At 51.6% G+C, this 26,530-nt stretch overlaps 6 protein-coding genes across 6 annotated transcripts; 3 read left to right on the forward strand and 3 right to left on the reverse strand.

The window, feature by feature from the left end:
* Positions 1-5,029: 5,029 nt before the first annotated feature.
* UCRPA7_2299 (putative nadh-ubiquinone oxidoreductase kda subunit protein) lies at positions 5,030-6,407 on the forward strand (the record flags this gene model as incomplete). Its single annotated transcript, XM_007914855.1, has 2 exons — positions 5,030-5,218; positions 5,283-6,407. The coding sequence occupies 2 exons, from the start codon at positions 5,030-5,032 to the stop codon at positions 6,405-6,407; spliced, it is 1,314 nt and encodes a 437-aa protein (XP_007913046.1).
* Positions 6,408-7,183: 776 nt separating this feature from the next.
* UCRPA7_2300 (putative atp-dependent helicase ris1 protein) lies at positions 7,184-10,571 on the forward strand (the record flags this gene model as incomplete). Its single annotated transcript, XM_007914860.1, has 3 exons — positions 7,184-7,188; positions 7,263-10,164; positions 10,221-10,571. The coding sequence occupies 3 exons, from the start codon at positions 7,184-7,186 to the stop codon at positions 10,569-10,571; spliced, it is 3,258 nt and encodes a 1,085-aa protein (XP_007913051.1).
* Positions 10,572-11,041: 470 nt separating this feature from the next.
* UCRPA7_2301 (putative pab-dependent poly -specific ribonuclease subunit pan2 protein) lies at positions 11,042-14,844 on the reverse strand (the record flags this gene model as incomplete). Its single annotated transcript, XM_007914857.1, has 5 exons — positions 11,042-12,502; positions 12,559-12,916; positions 13,105-14,420; positions 14,477-14,590; positions 14,824-14,844. The coding sequence occupies 5 exons, from the start codon at positions 14,842-14,844 to the stop codon at positions 11,042-11,044; spliced, it is 3,270 nt and encodes a 1,089-aa protein (XP_007913048.1).
* Positions 14,845-15,460: 616 nt separating this feature from the next.
* UCRPA7_2302 (putative mitochondrial 2-oxoglutarate malate carrier protein) lies at positions 15,461-16,366 on the reverse strand (the record flags this gene model as incomplete). Its single annotated transcript, XM_007914892.1, has 1 exon — positions 15,461-16,366. One exon carries the CDS (start codon positions 16,364-16,366, stop codon positions 15,461-15,463), a length of 906 nt encoding a protein of 301 aa, XP_007913083.1.
* A 2,485-nt stretch (positions 16,367-18,851) lies between these two features.
* On the reverse strand, positions 18,852-20,352 carry UCRPA7_2303 (putative rhamnolipids biosynthesis 3-oxoacyl- protein; the record flags this gene model as incomplete). Its single annotated transcript, XM_007914884.1, has 5 exons — positions 18,852-18,900; positions 19,380-19,521; positions 19,581-19,603; positions 19,662-20,214; positions 20,271-20,352. The coding sequence occupies 5 exons, from the start codon at positions 20,350-20,352 to the stop codon at positions 18,852-18,854; spliced, it is 849 nt and encodes a 282-aa protein (XP_007913075.1).
* A 3,663-nt stretch (positions 20,353-24,015) lies between these two features.
* On the forward strand, positions 24,016-26,297 carry UCRPA7_2304 (putative eukaryotic peptide chain release factor gtp-binding subunit protein; the record flags this gene model as incomplete). The annotated part of the gene is made up of 3 exons (XM_007914885.1): positions 24,016-24,358; positions 24,415-26,186; positions 26,241-26,297. The coding sequence occupies 3 exons, from the start codon at positions 24,016-24,018 to the stop codon at positions 26,295-26,297; spliced, it is 2,172 nt and encodes a 723-aa protein (XP_007913076.1).
* Between the last annotated feature and the right edge of the window lie 233 nt (positions 26,298-26,530).

Raw genomic sequence — 26,530 nt, forward strand, 5'->3', positions numbered from 1 at the left:
CATTATCCGAGCTCGCTGCCGCCGGGACAGATGGAAATCAACCACCAATAGAGACACCAATAGTTCTACTATGAGAAGCCCTTTCTATACGCATAGTTCTCTGTCCAGACACAGGTACAGAACACTAATGAGCACATCATATCCACAGAGATGGCATCAAGTCAGACCTCTGAAGCTCCTGGAATGGCGTAAGCTAAGACCATTCATCTTTGACGAGCTTCCCGCTGAAGCTCAGAGCCGCATATTCGAGGAATGCCTCTACAAGCGACATATCATTCACTGCATCAGCCGTCTGGATCCATTTGTCCCGCCTGAGAATGCCCGATTGATCCACCGATTTCACTGGGGACCTCGAAAATGCAGCCTTACATATGCATATCGAGGCCGCCAGGTTCTGAGCATCCTTCAGGTATGCAAACGCTGGTACTTTCTGGGTACTCATGCTTTTTATGGAACCAATTCTTTTGGTTTCAGTTCGCTGGGAGAACTCAATAGATTTTTCAATGGAATTGGCCCAGAGAGAGCTAGCAGAGTCCAACACGTTGAGATTACATGGGTTGGCAGCCAGAATGTCACCTTTGAAAAGCAGAAAGAGAATGGCAAGGAGAAGACGTTGTCTCTCCGGACGGCGCCACTTCTTTGGCTGGCCGAGCTCCTACGCTTGAAGACTTTGACCATCCACATCGATGAGTCTTCAGAGAAAGTTATGCGAAGGCCCTATGAGCCGAGGAGCTTGATCAGCTGCATGAAGACGTTGACTCAGACACAGCCGAACTACCGCCTCTTCCGTGCTCTCAGAAATGTTCATGGGATGGATTACGTATATGATCTACGGGGTCTTCGCTGGGTTCACGTCTATGATTTGTAGGTTCTTATCATTGCTATACCGTAGTAACAATATGCTAACATGATGTCTAGGCGTCCTGTGATCGAGGATGATGACCATGTTCGAAAAGACGTTCGAGACACATCATTCGTAATAGATGTGAATCGAGTCACTCAGATGGAGAAGCTCCCTCTCGATCTCCATGACAGCAAATTGGAGAATCTACCACCTCTCTCGCGTGGATAGAGACCACGCAAGATCGATTTCGATATCATTGATGCATACTATGAAAAAGACCCATCCTTTGATACGCGCTCCAATGATCTTGATCACGAGGTTCGAATTATTGGTCCGAACGTAGGGTCAGGATCTTGCCCAAATCGACGACGTGCACGTTGTCGACCTCCCCGTCGTGCTCCTCCTAGCCCGGCTCCTCGACATGTTCCAGATCCATCACCCAGTAACGATTCAAGTTCCGATTCTGAAAGCTCTAGCAGTTCCTCGAATCTTCCCAGCGACTATGGTGACGGAGTGCATTCTATGGCTGGCTCATCAGGAGCATCTGATAACCATGAGCAAGACTATGTTATGTCGTCCATCTAGAATGTGGATGATGAGGCAGCTCTTCCATCAGAGATCATCGAGATATCCAGTGACAGCGACGACCACGATATGATTGAGGACGAGTTTAGTTCTCCAGAACATGAGCAGCCTTTCGCACGCGAGTCAACATCGCGAGGTCGCCAAACCGTCAGTGAGGGCATGTTCGTCACGCCCAACCCGGACGAGAGGCGTGGAAGCACGCAGTCATTGCCTCCTAGCACCGTGATAGACCTAACTGTCGATGGAGGAAACGGTGTGGCAGTGGCACGAGGCGTGAAACGCTCTCGTTCCGTTGATGATGATTCGCGAAACAGTAAACGCCAACAAACAGGGATGGAATTCAGAGGCTTTTTCCCACCATGTCCCCCCAATTCTCATTGATACTTGCAATGAATAGTTGCTCACCTGGTTAGCACCACGTATCTTTTTAGCTTAGCTGTTAAAACCACGATTCCATTACACATCACAGCACCACGACGCTTATCCCTTAGATAGTCACTACACGCATTTCCCATAAATATTAGGTCCATAGGTGACTAAATCAATTACTACTCAACCCCCTTAAAAGATCTTTGGAAAAAACTTTGGTGTGTTCTTCTTGTAATCTTGGTAATCCTTTCTGTCTCCAAAGCGCTTATCGTACTTAGACTCACTCAGGGGTATGCCACTGACCTTTACCAGCAAAAAGGTAGTGAACGCCGGGCTGATAAGGGGAACAGCCAACGCAGTAAGTTGGCCAGCAAAGCCACCGTTTAGTCGGAGAGCAGCTTGGACGGGTCCAGAAATCAGTACACCTGCAGCCGTTGTGGCGATACCTGTCCAAAGAGTCGCTTCGCCAAAGTAGTTTGGGAATTGACTATTACAGTATTAGCTATTGGAAGCAGGAGGATATTGGGATAAGATACTCACCTTCGACTCCACAGTCCCCGAGTCATAAATTCCTCGTCATGGACTTTGGCTTTCTTTTCTTTCATCCATTGAGATTTCTGTCGATCTGCAATCACTTCAAAAGCGAAGCCTCCTATCCACAGGGACAGGCCCAGCACATCAGTTACCTTGAGCCCAGGAATAGCTGCAAAGGCAGAAGATGGAACTGCGTTCAAAGCTACTACTGGCAGGGTAATAAGCGAACACCATGTTGCCTGGGCCATCCAGGCGGCGAAGAACTTGGGTGGGGATTTCTTCATCTCATCAAAACGGGAGTCCTTGCCCTCGCTGAGAACTCTTTGGAAAAGATATGTTCCCAATCGAGCTGCCCAAAATACCACGGCGCCAGTGAGTACAACCTGTCTCCAATTCAGCCCAGCCTTCTCTGGGGTTGTAAACGACTCAAGCAGGCTTGGAAGGGATTTGCTGGCCCTGGCTGACCCTCCGGCATATTTCGCTCTCAAAGATGGTAGATATAAGCTCAGAGTTACAACTCCAATATTTGTGAGGGCGCCCGAGAAATCGTAGAAGCGCTCAGACTGTGCGAAGACCGAGGGAATTGCGAACGCAGTCTGAATGGCGAAGGCTGCGGATACACAGGGAACAACTGTCCGCAACAGCGGGCTGCTGAAGCTCGTTATGTGAAGAAAGCGCTGAAAGAGGCTCATTTTTCTCAAAGTGGTATATGATAGTCCAAAACCGAGTGCTGTGCTGAGAGAATGCCTGGTGGTGGTTATAATTATGTTCGTTAATTTGCTTGCTAAGTTGTAATGATGGATACAAGTCGTGACGACATCGAAGTCAAGACAGAATGCGAGGCTCCTTCAACGCACTGTTTGTTACCCCACATGAAACATGCCGCTCGGATGCTGCAATACTGAAGAGGCCGAAAGTAATTGAGGCCCCAACAGCCCTTATTAAGCCCGAATCGCTTGGGTCAGCAATTTTTTGGTCAATGAACTCAGTCATAGAGCTTGTGAATTCATTCCTATAACTGAATTACCAGCTGCGCCGGAGCTCTCCGCCCTTGACTCGTTAACATGTCTCGATCCCAACCACGTAAATCAACAACACAGATCAGGGCAAATGAAAGCTTTCCCGGCGATTTTTAGACCTAATTGCAAACCAATTTTCCACCTCAACATGCCCCGGGTGCGAGTCATGTGTGCTGCACATAACTTCCGGCATGATCATAACTTCTTGGTATTTTGCTGCTCTGGAGGAGTAGCGCTGTTTTATCATCAGGTAAGCCTCCTAGCTGACATTTGGTGGTAGTTAACCTGTTCTGACGACCTGTGACTTTGCCAAACACTCGGATTCTCGACTTCGTCTTCTATGTCCTATTTCTGTCGAGTTGTGCCGTCAGGTTCACATTGGTAGACAACTTCATGAACCGCACTCCTCGAGCTTTTGCTTGCCATTAGACAAGAGCCCTACTTTTGCTTTCTGCTGAGCATTATCTTCTCGAACTCTGCCTCATTAACACCTCCTCTACCTTCCGTATCAAACTCGTCGATCATCGCCGCCAACTCGCTCTCGTCCATTGACTGTCCGATTTCATTCATAACCCTTCGGAGATCTTCTTGGGTAATAAGCCCCGAGTTAGAAATATCGAAAAGTTTAAAAGCCCTGGAAACCTCCTGCCGGGGATCTCTGTTGTAAACCAATGTCCCGGCTATGCCCTGCCATATCGGAAGCGTGAACTCCAACCAAGGTGGACTACAGGGTCCACGCTTTGGGTCCCAGTCTACCGGTGGGATGCCATATCGGGCAAGATATGGGTAGGTCTCTGATTTAGGCAGCTCGAAGCCAAGGGCTCGTAAACAAAAGCGAAACTCTTGGTAGTCCTGACGTCCTGATTTGCGGATATCGAAGACATTGAACTGTATGAAGATTAGCTGGGGTTATTTTGACTGCAGAAGTCGCGGACCTACGACATCGTTAATCTGCTCTTGCTGCCGAGCGTCTAATTTCAAGAAGTCTTCTCTAGACGGAGCGCCGTGTGCCGGTAGACTGCCGACGTTTCTGGACATCATCGCGGCGCGGAAGACCTTGTATAAAGATTATACGAGTGAACTGTCGAGGTTCTAATGTTTGGAATCGTGTTGCGAAAGAGGTGAGCTCAGATAGGTTCGGATGAAAAGGAGAATGCGCATTGGCTTGGTTTTGCCAGGTTGATGAGCTGGAAGAGGCCGATGGGATTGACAATGGTCAAGAAGATATTGCGCTTGAGCTTGCGGGACGAGTAGACCTTCGTCGTCTGCTGACAAGCATGTTGCTGCAAGCTGCAGCTTGTCAACAAGATAGACGCCTTCTGTAAGAAACTCTGTAAGAAACTCGACTTGACTTGGGGTGTTGTTGAATAAACTGACTCTCTTTTCCAATCGACTCGACGACCGGCTTCGAGAATTCCAAGCAAACGCGCTCGCGTCACCCAGGGAGTGGTAACGGGAGCCAATTTAAAGTGGGTCGATGATTGCTGGCGCCAATTGCCCCTCCAAATATGCAGGGTATCCCTGCTCCCTGCAAATCCCATCCAATGATAGCCACCTAGCAGACCCATACCCAGTTTTGCAAAGATGTGGATGAGACCTTAACGTTATCGCAACCTATTATTTTTTAGCCTCAATTGTGCCTTGAGCAGAATTACTGCCACAACTAAATCTACCCAGGATGCCCAAACGGAAGCGATCTATTGAGGATGAGCTGGAGGAGAGGCTCGCAAAATGGAGGAAAGATCTGTTTCGAGTACTGAAAGTCGCGAAGGGCTTCGAGCGACAGCGACTAGCAAAAAGAATACGAGACGACAAGTCAACACCCGACAAGATCTCCAGACTGGAAAGAGAGGTCGTAGTGTTGAAAGTATGTGCTTTGAGCTACCCCATCCTCTGACAGGAACCGATGTACTGACTTCTTTGATTCCCAGTCCTTAGACCTCCAACAGACAGCAAATACACACCTGTGCTCCGCACTGTTGCGAATCAAGGCAGTGGCCGAGTCGCCCAAGCTTCCAGAAGACGTAAAGACTGGCGTCTCGAAACCCGATATTTCAGAAGAAGAACGTACTGCGCTGCATAATGTCACCAGCGCTCTCTATAATCGTAGTCAGGTAAAGGAGGTTCTCGACCAGGCTGTTGCAGACATATGCGCGATACTACGAGTTCCGCCTCCCGACAAGAAGAGCAAGGGCAAGAAAGGCGAGAAGAAAACCTCTACGGACAGCCGACTAAAGGAAGACAAGGCTGTCGAGAAGAGTTTACCAAAGAAGCAGGTGGAGCGAGAAGGCTCCTGGTCAGGCGAGGAGGAGGACGAGTTCGAGGGCTTCGACGATGAGATTGATGGAGCAGACATAGAAGATGGCGAGCAGTCTGACTCAGATGCACAGGAATTCTCCAATGAGGAAGCATCAGGGGATATATCAAGCGGCAAAGAAGAGGAGGCAGTCGACCGTTGGGAGGCTATGCTAGGTAGCGGCTCCTCAGACTCCGACGAAGAGGACGATGCGGAGGACGATGATGATAAATCTGCCGCTTCAGACGATGCCTCGGCTTCAGCGTCCCCGCCACGGAAAGTTGCACGCGCAAAGGCCAGCAAGAACACCAAGCCTACTGGTGCCGATTCATTATTTCTGCCATCACTGATGGGTGGCTACATTTCGGGTTCCGAGTCAGCGTCTGATGTCGATGTTGCACCGCCGGCCCGTAAAAACAGAAGAGGTCAGCGTGCGAGACAGGCCCTGAGCGAGTTGAAGTATAAGGATAAAGCCAAGCATCTCGAAAAAGCTAAGAAGGGCAGAGATGCTGGATGGGATAATAAAAGAGGTGCTGTGGGTAGTGACAATGGGCGACCTTGGAAAAACGGCATACACAATCCTCTTGACAGAGCCGCCAATAACGGAGGCGATGCAGCATTTGACAGACCCAAGCGAACGGCGCCGCCACCGAAGAAAGATAATGAGGGACCTCTCCATCCCAGTTGGGAGGCGAAGAAAAAGGCAAAAGAAATGCAAAAGACGGCAACCTTCCAAGGCAAGAAAATTTCGTTCGATTGATAGCCTCGAGAGGTCAAACACAATTGAAACTTCATTGCTCGGATGCATAAAAATTCATTCTTGACAACTTTGAAGTCACCGTTTCCTCCTTTTTCAACCAGTGATCTCTATGTCATGCATCTATACTTCAGACCTTACAAGCTTTAGGCACGTGAGAGGATCGATATTCACGGCTCACACTTCAATGGTTTGGCGAGTTTGACTGTCCTTGACAGAGCTATGCTCAGCCAGGCTGTCTACTAGAAAAACCCTTCGAGGATTAACACGCACACTATTCATTATCACCATTGCTAATCGGGCCACGGATCTTTTCATCACATTAGGCCACTGATTGAACAACTAGCTCTGAAAAGCTGTAGATAGACTGTGAGTACATATTTTGAGTTTAAAACTAAATAATCATCACGCTGTGAAAAATCTTCGAGAATAGAAAGAATATCCTCACACAGTTTCACGAATAAAGCTCAGCAGTAGCAGAAGCTGTGGTGAAATATGTCATGTAAGTTGTTATCGACTGTTAAGCGCTGTGACCTTAACCCTGTGTACCCCCGCCGGATGTGGCTAACCTGCAGCGTTAAGTGCGGCGAAGTGGGCCTCCGTTGCCTGGAGAGACAGACATGCACTAAAGAGTGGCCGTAGTGCACCATCTAAATTATGTCATTGTAAACACAAAGCAATTTGTTCTGCATCAACGGCCACATCAGGTGGAGACTGCACTCTTTATACAGTCGCCTGGAGACGCGAGACAGGGTTTCTCTTATACGCGTTTCCAATCAATGAAGTACGTTTCCCTTGGCTCACGTCTCTCCTCGACTCCTGCCTCAAAAACACAACATCCATACTGAACATCTACAGAAAGCCAGGAAGTCATTTCGCCGTGCAGCCAACGAACAGCCTCACTGCCAGCGAGACACCTGATTTCAGCAGGTCTCCACAGAAGAGTCCAAGATCGAAGGCAGAACTCCAGCAAAGCTTCCACGACTTGTTGCAGTCAACGACGTACGGGCTTCCCAAGGAACGTTTGCAACACCTTGCCGAGATGGCGCGCTCACGCAGTGCCTCCTTCGGAGACGATGACTTAGAACTCATTGGGTCACAAGTTGTCAACAATGACTTCGCAACGCACTCGCAGTCGCCTTTGCGACCGATTGATGGGAATAGAGAGACCATCGACCTCTCGGCCAGCCCTGCGCTGGCGTCGAAGCCGACAATGGCAGCTCCGCCAACACATGCCCCCATGTTCGGAAAGCCTACAAAGATGATGTCGAGTCTTAAGCAGAAGGCATCTAACATGTTCATCCAACCGAAGTCACGGCCAGAGCACCATCGCGACTACAAGATCAATGCGCCAGCCGCCCCGAAACATGCCGACCAGAAGCCCCAATCGCAAACCTTCAGCTCCATGAGCCCTACTTCACAGACAACTAATGGCTACACCCAGTCTTCATACTACAGCCAAGCTCAGCCTGCTTCGGCTTATACCGATCAGGTTTTCTGGACCGATCCCACAAAAGCTTCAGCAGACTTGAAGGCACTGCTGGAAGGCGGGATGGACGAAGAAGACGAGGAAGGAGAGAAGGAGAAGCCTGGAAAGAAAGATGACGGATCCCTGGAGGGCATTAAGGTTAAACTCCTGCCGCATCAAGTAGAAGGCGTCGAGTGGATGAAGGGCCGTGAGCTAGGACCGGTGAAGCGCGGCAAGGTTCCCAAGGGCGGCATCCTTGCAGACGATATGGGTCTGGGAAAGACTCTACAATCAATCTCGCTGATTATCAGCAACCCGATGCCCAAGAAGGACGGACCCGGCTGGAAGAAGTCGCTGGCGCCTGTCACAGGATCCACCATAGTCGTTGCGCCACTGGCGCTGATACGGCAGTGGGAGGCTGAAATCAAGGAGAAAGTCGCTCTTTCCCACCGCCTCAGTGTTTGTGTTCATCACGGACCCAGCCGTACCAAGCGGTATCAAGACCTCGCCAAATACGATGTGGTCATTACCACGTACCAAATTCTCGTGTCCGAGCATGGCCACTCTACCAAAGACTCAGAAGGGTTGCAAGCCGGGTGTTTCGGTCTTCATTGGTACCGTGTCATCCTGGATGAGGCACACAGCATCAAAAATCGGAATGCCAAGGCGACAAAGGCGTGTTGCGCTCTAAGATCAGAATACAGATGGTGTCTCACAGGAACACCAATGCAGAACAATCTGGATGAGTTGCAGAGTCTTGTCAACTTCTTGAGGATCGCACCTTACGATGACCTGAGACACTGGAGAGAGCAAATCGACGAGCCAATGAAGAAGGGCAAGGGCCATTTGGCTATTCGTCGACTCCATAGTCTTCTTCGCTGTTTCATGAAGCGCCGAACTAAGGAGATTCTCAAAGAAGAAGGCGCACTGCTTCCAGGTGGGAAAAAAGCACTTGAGGCAGCAGCCAAAGACGGAGATTCTGCGGCGCCTGTTCCGACTTTCAAGGTCACTGAGCGGAAGGTCGTGACGATCGCAGCCAAGTTCTCGCCTGCTGAGCGGGTGTTTTACGACAGACTTGAGGATCGCGCTGACAAGAGTCTCAAGAACATGATGAAAGAGAAGGTCAGCTACGCAAGTGCCTTGGTCCTGCTACTGCGTCTAAGACAGGCCTGTAACCACCCTCAACTAGTCGGAAATAAGTTGGAGAAGGATAAGGACGCATTGTCCACGGACACTGCGAACCAGCCGAAGAATGCTGACGCCAACGTCGATGCGCTTGCTGATCTTTTCGGAGGCATGGGTATTGAGTCCAGGAAGTGTGATATCTGCTACGATGAACTTCCCCGAGATGACATTGCCCACGGCGAGGTGCAATGCTCTATATGCAGAGAAGAACTGGCCAAGATCCTCAACGAGACCGCTGAACGCAAGCGGCATAAGAAGAGAAACAAGGTCAAGAAGATCGTCGAGGAGAAGGTTAAAGTTGAGGTCACGAAGAAGCGGAAGCCTAAGGGCCGGATGATCATCACCGATAGCGACGACGAGGAAGCCGACGGCAGCTGGATTGTTGGTGAAGATCAGCGCGGTTCGCTACGTCTTGGCAAAGCCGGTGGTGAAGAGGACGAAAATGCTGAAGGCGAGGGCGAATCTATCGGGTCAGAGGACTCGATTCACCATTCCGAAGATGAAGCCGGAAGTCGGCTCGACAGCTTCATTGTTGACGATGAGAACGTCAAAGGCGAGAGGACCTTGGGCAACATCAGCACCCTAGACGATGATGAGACCTTTGTGTCAATCAATAAGATCGGTTCACAAGTGGTTAAGAAAGAATCCCAAGCATCTCCACAATCAGCCTCTGCTTCCGATAATGGCTCTGAGACTGACTCAGAAGAGGAGTCTTATATATCCGGAGCTGACCTAGACTCGGACTCGGACGATGATGGTGTCTTCTGGAAGCCGAAGAAAGTTCTGACCGAGTCTCGTCTCATGACCTCGGCAAAGATCCGCGAAGTTGTCAAGATCTTGCACAAGGAGATTCATGAGCACAAGTTTATTGTGTTCTCACAGTTCACCTCCATGCTTGACTTGATAGAACCATTCTTCCGCAAGGAAGGCTTCAAGTTCACCCGGTATGATGGAGGGATGAAGAACGACGCCCGCGAAGAGAGCTTGAACAGGTTGCGAAATGATAAGAACACTCGCATCCTACTCTGCTCTCTCAAGTGCGGCTCGTTAGGTCTCAACCTGACTGCCGCAACGAGAGTAGTTATCCTTGAGCCATTCTGGAATCCTGTAAGTCAATCCGATGCGTCATTTGTCGGGAAGCATGCTAATCTCAAGTTCTGTAGTTCGTTGAGGAGCAGGCGATCGATCGAGTTCATCGCCTAACCCAGACTATCGACGTTATTGTGTACAAATTGACCGTCGAGAAGACCGTCGAGGAGCGTATCCTCGAGCTTCAGGATAAGAAACGTCTTCTAGCCCAGACCGCTATCGAAGGCGGCATGGGTAAGAAGAACGCACTCAAGCTTGGTCTCAACGAGCTCATGGAGCTTTTCAAGCATACTGGCAGCCAATCCGAGGACTATATCGACTCTATTGATGTTGCTAAGGATATCGGGGCTATGGTCAAGACGACGAAGAAGCAGCGCCCGGTTGACAGACCCGAGGGTGGAAGCGTTTACGATAGACGATGGTAATGCTTCTCGTACTAGAGTAAGGCGTTACGGGGTTCAGATTCCTTATGTTATGTATATTGTATTAGACCTAGAGCGGCACTTGCAGGGCATTTGAAGACGCGGGAAGGTTGGACGAGACTACGTGGATGTTTCAGTACGCACGCTTGCGTGTGCTGCCTCGACCTTGCTGGTTGTTTTTTACGTGAATAAATGAATACCCCTTTGAGACTACTATTCGCGATGTGTGCGTCCCAACGTTTATGACCCAATTCAGCGGGATTGAACACGGCTTATCCACCTTGTGGTAACTTTGCTTCTTCCGTCCAGTATTAAAGCCAGTGATTGCAGCCCACCAACCTATTCGTCACAGACTTATAGTCATTACAATCACTCGCATCATCTTCTGCTCTGCATATGACCGTGTCAATTTCCTAGCTATGACCCAAGCCTATCACACTATACAAGCTATCCCTCCCTACGCCAAATCGACCCTATCTCAACGGAGACCCCTTCCCCGGCGTAAACGCCGCACTATTCCCAAACGACGTCGGGGGCACCGCAGCCGCCCGTCTCGCCGGCGTCGACGGGCCGGGCCCGCCCTCAATCGGTATCGGCGGCGTGTCCGTCCGCTGCACAGGCATGTCATCCTTCCGCGGCGGCTTGTAGTTCGTGTCCCTGCCGGCACGGTAGATATCCTGGAGCATGGGCTCCAGGATCCCCGCGTCCTCAAACTCCAGATACTTCCGGTACAGCTTCAGCGCCGTCCTGGCATCCTCGATCGAGTCGTGCGTCTCGAGCTGGATGTCTTCCTTGAGCAGATACCAGGCCAGGAAGGCGAGAGAGAGCTTCCGCAGCCGAGACTGCAGGAAGAAGAGGTTGATTGTGTCGATGATCTGTGCTTTCGGGACTTGGATGTTGATGACGCGGAAATCCTGTTTCAGACCATGTCCAAGGAATTTGCAGCCAAGGTTGAGCAGAATCCAGAGCTTCTTATAAGCAATCTTCAAAGACACGAGATTGTGCCTTGTGGTACGCGGATCAAGATCGCCATGAGTGATACCCGAATACAGCGTCAGGTAATCAGATATCGGCTCCTTGATCTCGATGTAGTCGTCGATGAATGGCAGTCCTTCGTCCTCGCCCATTCCACGGACCGCAGATACTCGGGCAAGGGCGTAAATCATTGGGCGAATAGTCTCGCGCTCGCCCTCCGAGTTCATCTCAATCTCAGGCTGTTTGACGGCAACGAACTCGGTATCGATGCCAATTATAGTGTCAGGGCCAGGGTTTTCTGTGGCCAAATCCAGGACACGGTACGTCTTCTCTCCCGCGTTGGACTTCAAGTCTAGAGACAAGATGGACGTGTCCAACTTGCTCCTCCACTCCGTGTCTAGCTGGTTGTTCGCTGCCTTGAGCTGATACATCAAGACCGAAGGCGTCTTCCAGCCCGTGTTGAAAGTCAGAGCTTCCTGCTTGGACACTCCGCGAACGGAGAAGTCGTTAAACAGATGCCACTGGCTCTCCGCCGGCGGGGTCGGCTCCGCATGAGCGACGTTGACCATAGCCACAAGATGCGGCTTCTGAGGCGGCGAGCACTCGATGTTGACCGATAGGCCAACGAGCGAATACACCATGATGTTATGGATGCCTCGCTGCAGATGCAGCTTGAGGTCTTCCCCTTCGTAGCAGAAGAACTGGCCTTGATCCACTATGATCCCAATTTCCTCCGGTAGCCATCCTGGGGTTGCCCACAGCATCCTGTGCTCCGCCGACGAGACCTGCGCGTTGAGCGTCAAGACTGCGGGGACGCTGTGAATGGTCTTGCGCGTTGCGAGAGATTGATACCGGTTGCATCGGTTGCACCAGCCCTTGTTGGTAGTCTCTCGCTCAACACTGGCCTTCAGCACTTGGGAGAATGTAATTTTAGTAGCTCTTCCACCCCGAGAATTCTTCTTAAAAAAACGTCAGCACCGAAAATATTTTCAGTTAATAGTACGAGATAACTTACATTTGCAGGGTAGAGCAACTCGTTCACATATGTTGACCCAGGCCTCGTAGTCTCACTCCTGCAATTCATGCATCGAATCGACGTTAGTGCAGAGGTAGCCAGAACCTGCTCCATGGCATTGTTTCCTGGCGACATGCTATTAAAATCACGCGCCATTCTGTCAAGCAGGAACCGGGTCAGGTGCTGTATCATCGTAGCCAGCGGCGCGCGTCTGGCATCGTCCTCGAGCAGACCAAGCGGGCCAGCTTGGGGGTGGTTGGTGAGGCACTTGAACATGTTGGTAGCCTGACAAGTAGATCCCTCAGCCTTCTGCAGCATGTCCGACAAATAGCCTAGTTCGCATAGGAGGCACTGATCGCTAATACATGCTGTGGCTGCGTGCTGAAGAGCTAGGTTGCGTATAAGTGGTGTAAAATGCATTACTTGTAGAAGTGAGTTTGCGTAGGAGTTGACGATATGATTCTCCAAGCCTGCATATCGTGTCTTGTTATAAAATCTGCATCATCGTAAGTATTTGCCATGAAATACCGTTCATTGTTCACTTACCCAAAATCGAAATCATCGACGCCAAATCTGCTGTATTTGATCTCGACATTTCGATACATCCCGGGGACATCGGGCTTCAAGCTTTCTAGTTCTGTAGTCGTCAACGAGTCGACGATATCTTCTACCTTTGCATCTGACATTGCGCCAGACGCTTTAGCTGACTCTCGAGCCTTCTCGCTCAAGAACTTCGGTGCTTGCATGGTATTTGATGATTTGTCGGAGCTGCGAGTATCCTCGACCTGGTTCCGACGAAGACCGCGAGTGTTCCTCCCGTACAGCCCAAAGTCGGCTGACTGCAGACCGGCGAGATAGCTCGGGTCATATCGAGCAGGCGGTGCTCCTACATCTGATATCAGGTTACTCGGCCAGGCGGACAGCAGTGTCTCTCTATAATACGGCATGCCGATGGTGTTCAGCGGCGTGTCCGCAGCCCAGCTGATCTGCGGCTGCGGCTCCTCGCTGTCCGGGAACTCGACCGGCGTCGCAAACTCGGCAAAGTGGATCTTGGACGGCGAGCCCCAGAGATGCATGTAGCACTCGGTGTCAGCCAGGGCGATGGCCTCGCCCGAGGGCGCAATCTCAATCATCGTCACGTACGACAGGACGTTAGCCTGGCGCACGTTGCTGGTGTTGGGGTTCAGCAGGTCCACGACGTGCATCTGGCCGCCCTGGGACACGACGATGCCCGTGGTGACCATGCGCGGGTGCATGCGGACGTAGGCCGCCAGGGGCGGGAAGGGGATGGGCGACATGACGCTCATGTTCTTGAGGTCGAAGACGTTGACGTAGGGGTCGAGCATGTACGTGGTTGCCGCCTGCTGCTTATACGAGGCGCCGCAGGTCACGATGAAGTCTTGCTGCACGTCCATGTCGTTGATGTAGGAGGAATGCGCCCGCCACTTCTGCAGGATGTTGAGCTTGGTGGTGTCGAGGATGTTGACGTAGCCGTCTTTCGTGGCGGCGCAGATGTGTCGGCTCTTCTTCATGAGGATATAGTGGTCTGATGTAGGGACCTGCTTTACTACCTCGCCTTTGTTCACATCGATCACGAACATGGTGTCTTGTAGGCCGGCAACGAGGATCTCGGATGTAGCCTTCGAGGTGAAGCTCATGCATCGCAGGTCCTTCATATCCTCATGGCTGATGTGCCATATTGGCGGCCCCTTCCGCGAGGCCATATGAACACCCTTCGCGCCGAGCGCGATGACACCCTTATCATTGAAGAGCAGCTGGCGCACTGGGCCATCGGAAGAGGGGTGTGCTTTGAATGATGTGTATCGCTGGAGATCGGTGCCGTAGAAGGAGGTGACCCGGCCCTACAGCATTGGTATATTAGAATAGACTCGAACATCCATGATACAGAATATCCTACATATTCATTGCCAGCCCATAGAAGCTCCTGGCTGGTATCGAAGGCCAATGTCGCGACGGGTGTGGGGATGGCATGGGGGTGCCCGCCCGGCGGGGGGAGCAGAACGCGCGCAACCTGGCGATAGTCAATGTCAGCATCGTGCCCGAGTGTTCGCGCCGTATTGCAATCGGGGACCCGTGGGCTGCAGAGCCCCCGCGGCGGTTGCGACAAGATCTTAGGTCCGCGAGGCTGTCGCGATCCCCGACCTGACCTCGGTCGCAAGGCCATGGCGGGGTGGGCGGTGGTGATAGCGATGCATTGAGCAGACACTGAGAATTACAGGATGCTCAAGAAGGTAGGATTCTTACCTCATCCCAGTCCGCGTCCATTTTGGGTCCCAATTTACATCTTCACGGGTCAATCCATGGTACCGGTGCTGTCGGTGAACCTTCTTTCACCTCGAAGCTTTCTCCTGCAGCTCCCTTCCTCAGCCTTACATACCAAACTTACTTACCTACTCCAGTGCGCACGAGCCACCCAACAGGGGAGCATTGCTCGTGCATCTGAATCCACTACAGTAACAGTAGTTCGCCGAAGTTGATCCGTCAGCCAAGTAGTGTGGGCCAGAGTCACAATACCCTCATTTATCCTACGGACCTCACTTCAGTTATATCACTCCGTCAAGGCCGTTTTCACATGAGCTCATGGAAGATTTGATTCTTTGCACACTTCAATACTCATTCTTCACTTAACACTACTATGTACGAACCTAGAGTTAGATATGGTATAAACATGTGGAACCGGCCTATGATCAATGCACCTTAAACGCCGCATATCAATCTGATCATCGTGGAAGCAAAACAAAGGGTCACAAAACGTCGAGGTGACTACTTTGTGAGCCATCCTAGATAATCAGCAACGATGAGAGTCACCATCCTACAGTTTTCACGTCAGTACTTGGAATCGAGCAAAACCCAGCATCTTTGTCTCAATAGGGGTCAGCACTTACGCGTGGGGAGCGATGCGGACATAATACGTCCCGAACCCTCGATAGAACCTCAGCATACCCTCTTGTTTCGCGACCTTGCCAAAGCAGTCTATCATGCTCTTGTAGGGAAGCTTGCCGTCAGGTCCTTTCTGCTGCTTCTGCAGACGAGTCTTCACGAAGTCGAATGGTAGTGAGAAGAATGAGGCAAAGAAGCCTGCGATCGCGCTGGCAGTGAGCGTCTGGGTTCTTGAGCTCCACTCAGTGTGTACCTTGAGCTGCGACTTGGCTTCGCTGAAGAAAGCCAATTGACCAAAGTTGAGAGCCATTGCACGCACGATCGTGGGGGTTGCTCCGGCCCAGAGGGCGCCGACTCCTTCACTCCGGGCAATGGATGTAAGCGCATCGAACACGGACTTGTAGTTCTTGCGTTGTGCCACAGGCTTGAGTCCATCACTCTGCATTCGGATCAGGGCAAGATCTGCTGGGTTGCCAATCATGGCGGCAAGGCCACCGGCAGTTAGACCTGCTGTTGCGCGTTCCTTGAAGCCAATGCTTTGACCCTTTGCCTTGGCACGAGCCGTGAGGCTGCCCATAAAAGTGTCAAAGAATCCAAGACGAGCTGTCGTATAGACGGCCTGTCGCAGCAGTCCGGCGGACAGGCCTGTGTACAGATCAAGCGCCTTGCCGCTAGCCAGGATTTCTCGGGTGACGGACAGAGGAGTAGGCTTCGGGCCGGTCGAGACGCCTTCGCCAGCCAGTTGGATCCGTACCTTGATCATGTCGACAGGCTGGATGACGGTGGTTGCTACCATGCCGCTAATGCCTCCATTGATGAAGGGCAAGGCAGCCCGCATGAAGGGGGTGTGGAGGAAGTCATTGGCGACGGCGACAGTCTCGCCCTGAGCCTGCTTTGCGCTGCCCATGACTTCAGATGTCCTGGTTCGAGCTGCTTCAGCGGCCTGCTTGATAGTGTTGGACATGATGAGACAGCAGGAGAAGATGAGCGAGACTTGGGGGGTTTTATTCAAACAGGACTTTTTCTAACCCTGAGATGCCCTTGCTCTAATATGCCAACGGGGCCAATCGAGCCGCAGCCGCAGCGGTCTCCGGCACTCTGATACGGAGCTATACATCATCATGGTTAGCCCATGGACGGATAATTTATGTGGCGCTCGAAGCTATTCTCGTGCAAGGAGAGCATTGCATATCCGTGGGATTGGATTGGGCCTATGGCATCATCGCCCGTTCCGTGCTTCATCTCAGTGTGCCGACGACGGCCGAGGAGCAATTCCGGGTTTCATGGCTATGAGTGGTGTTGAGGGCCGAATGACGGGCTATCGTCGGGAAAGATAGGAAGGCCCCATTGCTGTTGGCGGGGGAGCTTCCAGGATTTGGGCCGAGTCGGTTATCAGGCTTGACGGGTGGAGCCAATTGACTTGACAGGGCTATGACACCAGGCACGCCGGAGCAGCAACGAAATCGGCAACTTACAAGTCTAAGCCCTCCGATTCTCGCGCAAGAAATGACGCTTCAGAAGAGCGAAAAGCGCTCGAGAAGCTACTCGGTGGCGTAGAGAGTTGCTCAATTTGATAAAGCAGTTCTGCGAGGTCGCGTGCGTGCGTTCGTTGCGTTGCGTTGCGTTGCGTGGCAGCTCTCGAAGCGGGGTCAAGAGAGCTGTGGCCGGAAATGGTGGTGGCCGTCTGTCTGGGCGAGTCGCAGCCAAAAGCTTCGGGGGGCAGAGGAAGCCTCCAATTGTGTCGCAGGCGTAAGTAAGCTGACGGAACCCCCGACACGACTCCCTAAGTGCAGCAAATTCCAAGCCACTGAAGAAAGAGAGAGTGGAAGCTCTGAGCTCTGAGCTGTGAGCGTGGTAATCAGATGAAAGGGACAAAGATCAATAGCGAGGTCAAGATGGCCGGCTGGGCTGGAGGAGGAGGAGGAGGAGGAGGAGAAGGAGGGATGAAAGAAGGTTTGATTAGAGCCGGCTGGGCTGGTTGAGATCGGCCAGACAAAAGCAGGACTCGAGCAAAGACACAAGCCTGGAGTTCACTTGGACCTGCGTGCTTTCCTACCGGACAGGACACCCACGGGTATTTATGGCAGCAGCGATCCTGCTGTGTAAGTAAGGAAGGAAGGTAGGTAGAGCAAGACAAGGAAGGTGAGGCAGGCAAGGTACTTCTAGTTGCCGACCAACAGCAGCAACAGCAACAACGAACATTGGACGGCTTGTGTATTCTACCCATACCTAGGTAGTAAGGTAGGCATGCGAATGGACGTTGCGACAGGGCGCTAATAATAAAGCATCGTCTTCGGATGCCCTGGGCTGGTCTGGGCAGCTGCCGCGCAATGGAATTACATGCACTACTATGCAGTAGGTATTGTATGACCTTTGCCTTTGCCTTTCGTCCATTGCCCTCGATGCGCGAGAGTGCGGGGTGAAGTACCTTCTAACCTAGCCTAGCGTTTCGAGCCGTTCTGCTATTGAAACTACCTACCTAACCAGCTCCAGGCACAACGACCAAGACTCTTCACCTTGGTCCATCACATGTAACTCGTTGAGCAAGTACGGGCCTGGCAATACCACCGTCGTACCTCAAGTCCTCGTCTTTCTCACTCGAACATCCCCTCATGCGGCCTGCACAAGCACCAGCATTCATGCATCTACCGTGTCCAGGCCTTCATTCCATTCGCACGGCTACTCTCTGCCCGCACCGCACCGCACGCAAGGACGCTGTCGAATGGCAGGGTGAGGGAAGAGGGAAGAGGCAAGAGGGAGGACGACCAGGGCAGACAGACACACGCGACAAATCACGAAGCAGAAGGACCCTCCACGACGACCGCCCCGACCTGGCGACCTGGCTCAACACCCTCCAATGCCCAGCGTCCCAGCATCCCCATCCAGTCGCCCATCACCACTGACACTCGGCGATGCTGCGGAATCTCGGAGACTGCAAAGCCAGCCACAAACCCGGCCTGCTGGTATGTTCCTGGCTGACCAACGCTGGCGATGCTCGCCTTGCGCCTTGCTCCTATATCTCTAGCTCTCTGACGTTCGTGATGCCAACTTGGGCTCCCGTAATAAGACGTACTTTCTGATGCAGAGCTGATATCCCGGAACGGGACCGGTGCATGGGTCGCTACCCCGCATTTCAGTGGGTTTATGCAGGCAGCTTTATCGATAAAGGCCAGCCCACAAGGCAGTTACTTAGGTGCTCCCCCTAGTCCGCCTACCTATCCATCGTCTCCACCACGGCCAAACAAATAAGCGATGACTGTAATCAATGCGCTCTATTTACCAGTGTGATAAGTGTGTGGACCAGGCTGTTTGATATGAGTGGCACAGCTGGTAATAGCATATGTCTCTTTGAAGATGATTGTTGGTGAACACCTGCTCTGGATGCGTTCGTTTCAGTCGCTCAGAATGACGTAGAGAATGAGCCGGGGGATTCGACCAGCCCTGTGAAGCGCTAATCTGCATCCAGCTCAGTCCGCTGACGTTTCATTCCCCAGACGGACCGCACGGGAAGTCATCTAATATCCAATACCGTTACTACCTTGTTACAACAAGACATTAACTATTCCTGAAAGAGGTGTCACAAAATCCAATAGGAAGCCTCGACATCTCACGATTAATTCAAAGGCGATCATTGAGATCCTTTCGAGGGTGAATCTCAACAATAGCGACCCGGAGGACTCAGTCTGCAAATCGGGCCAAATTTGAACAATGCGGCCCTTGAGCCCCGAACCGAGCCGAGCCCCTGAAGCACCGTATCTTGACGTGACACAATTAACTCTATCATCGATGAACACGTGTTCTATGCTATGCCATAAATGCTGGGTCATGTCTAGTAAACCGCAGGGAACGTGCCCAAGCGACCTCCATCAAGAACAATTACATTCCCATTGAGATACGCCCCGGCTCTCGATGCCACGTACAACATGGCGCCCGCAAGGTCTTGAGTGTCACCCATCCTTCCAAGCGGGACAATAGAGGTATCCAAGGGGATGTAGCCTTCGCCTCCGCCAGAAGAACCACCTGCTGCTTGGACGATCGGGGCGGACATCTCACTCGGGAATACTGTAAGAGTCGATTAGCTTCATCTTGCTGACAGAGCGTCAAGACTGTTGATAACTCACATCCTGGAGCAATGCAGTTGGCGCTAAATACAGCAGTCAGCCAGAGTCCTTCTCGGCTTCACAAGACGACAAAAGACATACCGGATACCCCACGTCGGGAGAACAAGAGACAGCTGCTTGGCTATATGCGTTGCCGCCGCCTTCGAGGAGCCATATGGATATCCTCCCGGCGCCTTCTTGTTGAAGCCAGCAATGGAACTCGTGACGACCACTTGACTCGGCTGCTCCACGTTGCCCTTCTTGTTGCCATTGTCGAGCAGCTTCAAGAACGCCATGGTCGTATACCACACAGACGTGCAGTTCACCCTGAAGGTATTGGTGTACTCCTCGGGGTCCACTGCGAGCTGGGCTTCACGCCAGGCCTCGAGAGAAGTCTCTGGCGTGGGCGGCTTCGCCTGCGGTCCTCCAATGCCGGAGTTGCAGACAAGGAGGTTCAAGTAGCCGACATCCGTCTCTACCACGGAGAGAACAGACTCGAGGCTCACCTTGGAGGTCACATCGCAATAGAGCGGTATAACACTGGGCTTGCCGATGGATGCCGCGGCGGCTTGCAGGACCTCGACCCGACGGCCGACAATGTAGACCCGGTGCGCACCGGCCTCGGCCAAGGCGCGGGCCATCATCAGGCCAATTCCTAGACAGACTATGAGCACTCTATCCCGGCCCAGAGACCGACGACATCGACGTTACCAGTGCCACCGCCGGTGACGAGGGCTACCAATCCCCTGGCGGAGAATAGGTTCCCCAGGTCAAGAGGTGCTGTTCCTGCCATCTTGCTACTGAGGATTGCTCTAAACACTGTTGCGTTAAGACTTTCAATGATCAACTTGTTTCGCTAAACAACTCAGTGATCCCGAATTTCCTGATTTTAAATATATGTCCTAGAGGTTGTAAATTGCCAATCAGTAAGATATTCATGAGAGGGAAGACTCAACACTGATTATTCAGTCATAAGCCGTAATGTAGCTATCCACGAGCTATGTTGCTTACCGCCGACTGCAAGTGTTGCTGTAGCTAAGTAAACGCCGAAGTCTTGTCAGATGTGTTTAGAGTTATTGAAAGAATGCGGCCCGGCCAGCGCAAGGGATGGTCAGCAACGGCAATTTCTCCTGACTCCAATGGGATCGGGATCAGACAAAAAAACAAAGGATCTCCTTACATCGGAGTTCCTTATCGCAGACTCATTGACATTTGAGAGTTTCGGAGAGCTCCAGAGGCAGTTGAAGCCCCACTGAATGGAGACTGTGTGGCTTGATGTGTTTGATAGCGGTCATTGCCCCGCTCACAGCGATTGCACAATCGGCGGGCGAGCAGCTTACCTAACATACAGCAAAGCTGAACGGATTAGGGGGGGGGATTGTTTGCCCTAACGCAGACATGTCATCGAGCATATAAGTAAGCAACTTTTTGCGATGCTTTTCCTCAGGGGGTCACGAATACCCAGAGTCAGCTCTGCCGCTGGTCTGTCGACATATAAATACTCAGGACATTGAATACTGTAGATAGGGATTTATAAATCATGGGACAAGCAGTCTTCCAAGCTAGGCTTCACAGTTTTGTCTATCAAGGAGTTTATCCGTGTCTATTTCGTAGGGGTATCAGTGTAAGGATCAAACCCAACACGCCGTTTCGCCTCATGTCGCGCCTTCCATCGCTCTTCACCCCTGAGCCCAGTAGTTGAGGTCTCTTCAAGAAAGAAATTAAGAGTAGGATCGTGAATGGTGAGGTGTGGCTTCTGCTCATATTCCTGCAAGCTCGTCAAGCGTATGAGCATCTCTAATAGAGACAGAGACGACACAATGCCCCCGAACGGCGATCTTGCAACAAATGACTCTTCGTTGTCAATCTGAGCCTCATCAAGCTGGTCCGTTGCTGTCCTGGGTACAGAACTCTCCCGTATGGAGATGTTTCTGATCTGTGTCACCAGTCGTGAGTCGAGGGACTGACGTTTATAGCCTCTTGTCTTTCCCATCGTGACCGGTGTTGTCTCGCGATCGCAGATTCCATCGCCATTGCCTTCCTCCTCAGAGCCAGAGGAAGTATCATCATCATCTTCGACGAATGCTTCAAACGCAAGCCAATCTGCATCTAAATGAGGTGGAAGTTGCAATTTAATCTTGTCCATTACTGGCTGGGTAAGCAATCCTGCTCGTTCGCTTTCTTGTTGAATTTGTCGATCTATCTCGTCCTGCTGGGCAGACAAGTAGCCGTTTCCAGCAGAGGTATCACCGTCTGTCGTTTCGTCGAAGTTCCAGTGCTCATCCCCTCCGTTGCAAGCCGTACTGTCGCGCTTCACAAGCAATATCGGGCTGCTTTCTCCTCCATTGTTGTCCCCAACCCCAATGTTCAAGATCCTGCCTGTGTTTGCGTAGAATATCTTTGAAATCTGAGGGATAGCAATGGATTCGCGAATTCCGGCGTGCACAATATTATCGAAAGGCAGGCTCCCCAATCCTGATTCGTCATGCAGTCTACCATCATCCAAATCCTCAATGACCTCAATATAATATGCATAGCCACCGGACGCTTGGGGCTGAGGAATCGATGAGTCAATTATTCCAGCTTCAACCATGCTTGCCTTTGATACTGTAGGTATATAGCCTCGTACGCGGTCGAATTTCCAACCCACCGGGGTGCGACATATGCGAACGCGAGCTTTGTGTAGGACCTCCTGCCATATTGGCCGCCGCTCTCCTTCGCCCAAACCGTACGGCTCTTGTCGCCCCGAGTGTGGCGATCCCATAGGCCTAGGTGTCATTGGGGTTGGAGGCCCATCCGGTCCATTACTTGGTGCCTGAGCTGCGTGACCAACAAAAAGCATGTAAAGCGACAGAGCGAACGACGGACCGATCTGAACTGGTCGGGTTGGGTCGTGGGCGAATTGGGTGTCCCCAAAAGTAAGCAAAGTGCTAGCTTGCAATAACCTAGAAGGTGAGACTCCTGAAGACAAGGAGGAAGAGAGGCTCTCCCCAGAGGCATTGATCGCAAGGTTGAAATACTGGATATCCCGATCTATACGGGCCAGCAATTCTTTGATATTGTGGATGATGAGCAGTAGCTCTGCATGCCGGGCTTCGGCAGTCTGCCCCTGACTTGGAACGAGACCAGACGCCTCTTGAGCGGCAGCGGCATTTTGTATACGCTCTCCTAGTGTGGCGATCTCCCGTTGCAAAGACTTCGCCAGAGGGAGAGCGGCTTGCAAGGAGATATTACCCTGTCCAGACCTATCAATGGTGTAAGTGGTGGCTATTTGCACAGGGGGATGGGTAAAAGCAGACTTGAGCTCGATGAGATTTAAGGCGGGAGTGATGATCTAGAGTGCCGTTAGTAAGATACACGAAGCAAGTTTCTAGAGAAGCCGGTAACGTACCTTGATCTTGCTGTCCAACAAGGCCTGGAGGGAGCTGAGTTCGGCTCGCAAACGTCTGTCATCAACTGTCTTCAACAGCCTAGAGCACTGGCCGACTGCAAATGTAGTAGTCAGGGCGATGCTGGAGCGGATGGCATAATTGACCGCCTGGACGCCAAATCTTGCCAGGAATGCATCCATGATGTCTGACACTCATGCATTGTGTTGGGATGGTTTTATGGTGCAGAACGAGCCTGGTGTTTACTTTCTTGCCAGCGGAATAGTAAGGCGTGATGGAAGAGCTGGTCCCCCAGTCTCAATATGGAAACGACGCCTCTCCCTTCCTCAGCTGGAGCCTGGATGCGGCCTTACCAGCCGTCGTGAAATGGCGGGGCAAAATACAGTCTGTATTCTATAAGCTTTGCACACTGTGTATCATCTATCACGAAACGAATACTCTAATTCCTCCTCTTTGAGATACAGCTGCATCACACCTTGGGGCTGACCTGATGACAAGAATTTGGTAATGCAGATACAATTTATAAATCTTTGCTTCTGATGTTGACTCTTTAGCGTATCAAAATTGTTTTAAAAGGAGTCTATTAAGCTGGTCATTGGATTGCTGCCTGTATTGCATTATAATCCACAAAGATTTAGTAGATAAAATACAGTGCGGCTCTTCAGCACACCAGGTCCAGCTCCCGTGTCTACGTAGTTAGCACACCGTCATGGTGGGGCAACAAATGCAAATCCCCTCCATCGCACTACCAAAACTCTTGCTCCTTCCCGACGAGGCGCAGGCTGGCAACAAAGCTGTAAGGCACCAACTCGGATCATAAAACAACCCAATAAGGCACCTCTTGCTCAGCTGTGACTCAGAAAGACTCCCCAGAAAGAGGCACTTCATTTCCCAATCTCTTGGGCATCCGCAACTGCTTGGAAGAGGGTGCTGCTTGGCCGATAAAAGTGGGCGCGGGACAAAGTCGTATCACCCCGCGAGACAAGACCTCACATACTTACTCCCTATCCGATCTTCATCCGCCATTTCACATCGACAAACACCGCGATTTCTAAACAGTCTCGAATATGTCGAACCTCAACTCATGGGAAGACGATCCTGCTGCCCAGGATGAGAACCTGGCGCAGCAGACCCAGCAGCAGATGAATATTGGCAACCAGGGCCAGGGGGGCTTCCGACCTGGCGCTTCTTCTTTCCAGCCCGGCGCTGCATCCTTCCAACCTGGTCAAGCCTACGGTGGCGGGGGCTATCCTCAGTACGGACAACAGCAGCAGCAACAACAGTACTATGGTGGTCAACAGGGCTATTACCCTCAATATGGTGGGCAGCAGGGCTACAACCAGCAGTACGGACAGCAAGGTGGCTACGGTAATGTCTATGGACAGCAGGGCAGCTATAACCAAGGATATGGTACAAGAGAACACATAGACTTTGGAGTTATGTTCGACTACTGACAGTGAACCTAGGCCAATACCCTGGAGGCTACCAGCAGCAAGGTCAACAGCAATTCCAGCCTCAACAACAACAAGCCCCGAAGGCTACTCCAACAATCGCAAAGAGGCCCACAGCTGATGCCCCTGCGTCCTCCCCAGATGCCCCAAAGCCGGTAGTTTCAAAGGAAGGAGGTGCAAAGGTTCTGAGCATCGGTGGCGATGCGCCGAAGCCAAAGGCTAAAGTCCTCTCGATCGGCGTACCAGCAGCCCCCAAGGAAGAGCCGAAGAAGGAGACCGCCCCAGAAGCGCAACAGAGCAAGGACGATACTTCAGCAAAGGCCGCAGAGGCTGAGGCAGGAGCCAAGGTCACTGCGTCGAAGGCCATCGAGAAGACAGGCAATGAGACAGCAGGAAGTGGCAAGACATCTCCCAGCCCTTCCTCCGGTCGTTCAAGTCCGTCTCGTGGCGGTAAAGCAGCGGCTCGAGACGCCGACGCTGTTGAGAAGGAGCAAGCTGCAGATGTTGACGACGAAACATTGAAGGAAATTTACGGCAAGGAGCACATAAATATTATCTTCATCGGCCACGTCGATGCCGGAAAGTCTACTCTGGGTGGTTCCATTCTCTATGCTACCGGTATGGTGGACCAGAGAACAATGGACAAGTACAAGCGCGAAGCCAAGGAGATGGGACGTGAGACCTGGTACCTGTCATGGGCTCTCGATCTGACCAATGAGGAGCGTTCCAAGGGAAAGACAGTCGAGGTTGGCCGAGGATTCTTCGAGACGGAAAAGCGCCGATACAGTATCCTGGACGCTCCTGGCCACAAGACCTATGTACCCAACATGATCGGTGGGGCCTCCCAAGCGGATGTCGGTATCTTGGTTATTAGTGCCCGAAAGGGTGAATACGAAACTGGATTCGAGAAGGGTGGTCAGACTAGAGAGCATGCTATGCTGGCAAAGACTCAAGGTGTCAACAAGCTAATTGTCGTCATCAACAAGATGGATGATCCTACTGTTAACTGGTCTCAGGAGCGATACAAGGAGTGCACGACCAAACTCGCGCAATTCTTGAAGGGCACCGGCTACAACTTGAAGACTGATGTCTTCTTCATGCCCATCGCCGCTCAACAGACGATGGGAATTAAGGATCGCATTCCTAAGGATGTTGCACCTTGGTATGATGGCCCCTCCCTCCTGGAGTATCTGGACAACATGCAGGCTTTGGAACGCAAGGTCAATGCCCCCTTTATGATGGCTGTTGCTGGCAAATACCGAGACATGGGAACCATGATTGAGGGTAAGATTGAGGCTGGTGTCATCAAGAAGGGCATGAGCCTTATTATGATGCCGAACAAACAAAATGTCGAGGTAACGGCAGTGTACGGCGAAACGGAAGAGGAGATGAAGGTTGCACAATGCGGTGATCAAGTCCGGATACGCCTTCGCGGTATTGAGGAGGAAGATATCCTTCCTGGTTTCGTTTTGTGCTCTCCGAAGCGTCTAGTCCACAACGTCTCCCAGTTTGAGGCACAGATCCGCATCCTCGACCTCAAGAGCATTCTCTCTGCAGGCTTCAACTGTGTACTGCATGTCCATGCTGCCATTGAAGAAGTCACTTTTGCGGCATTGCTACATAAGCTACAGAAGGGCACCAACCGCAAGAGCAAAGTGCCACCAACACATGCCAAGAGGGGCGATAGCATTATTGCTCGTATGCAAGTAATTGGCGGTGCAGGATCTGTCTGCATTGAGAGATTCGAGGACTACCCACAGATGGGTCGTTTCACTCTGAGAGACCAGGTACGCTCCGAAATCATCTCTTTTCACCTCTGAGCTCTTCTAACATGTTTTTAGGGACAAACCATCGCGATCGGAAAGATCACCAAGCTCATCACAGACGATGCTGCTTGAATTGACGGTTCTGAACAAGCAACCCATTAAATGGTCCTGGCAGGCTATACGGTTGGCGGGCATATATGCTTGGGATTATACGATGGATGATGAATTGCATAGATGTAATTGAAGGCACCGCATTCCCCAGCACCAGAACTGGCAACGGATGTGATTAGGCAGTCAGTTGGGATAGACGTCGTCAATGAAAAAGTCCTTCTCTTCACCATTCCGCGTCACATGTCGCCTGTGTA

Source organism: Phaeoacremonium minimum, assembly GCF_000392275.1.
Source record: "Phaeoacremonium minimum UCRPA7 unplaced genomic scaffold PA7_03_scaffold_156, whole genome shotgun sequence".
In the NCBI taxonomy this organism is placed as follows: domain Eukaryota; kingdom Fungi; phylum Ascomycota; class Sordariomycetes; order Togniniales; family Togniniaceae; genus Phaeoacremonium; species Phaeoacremonium minimum.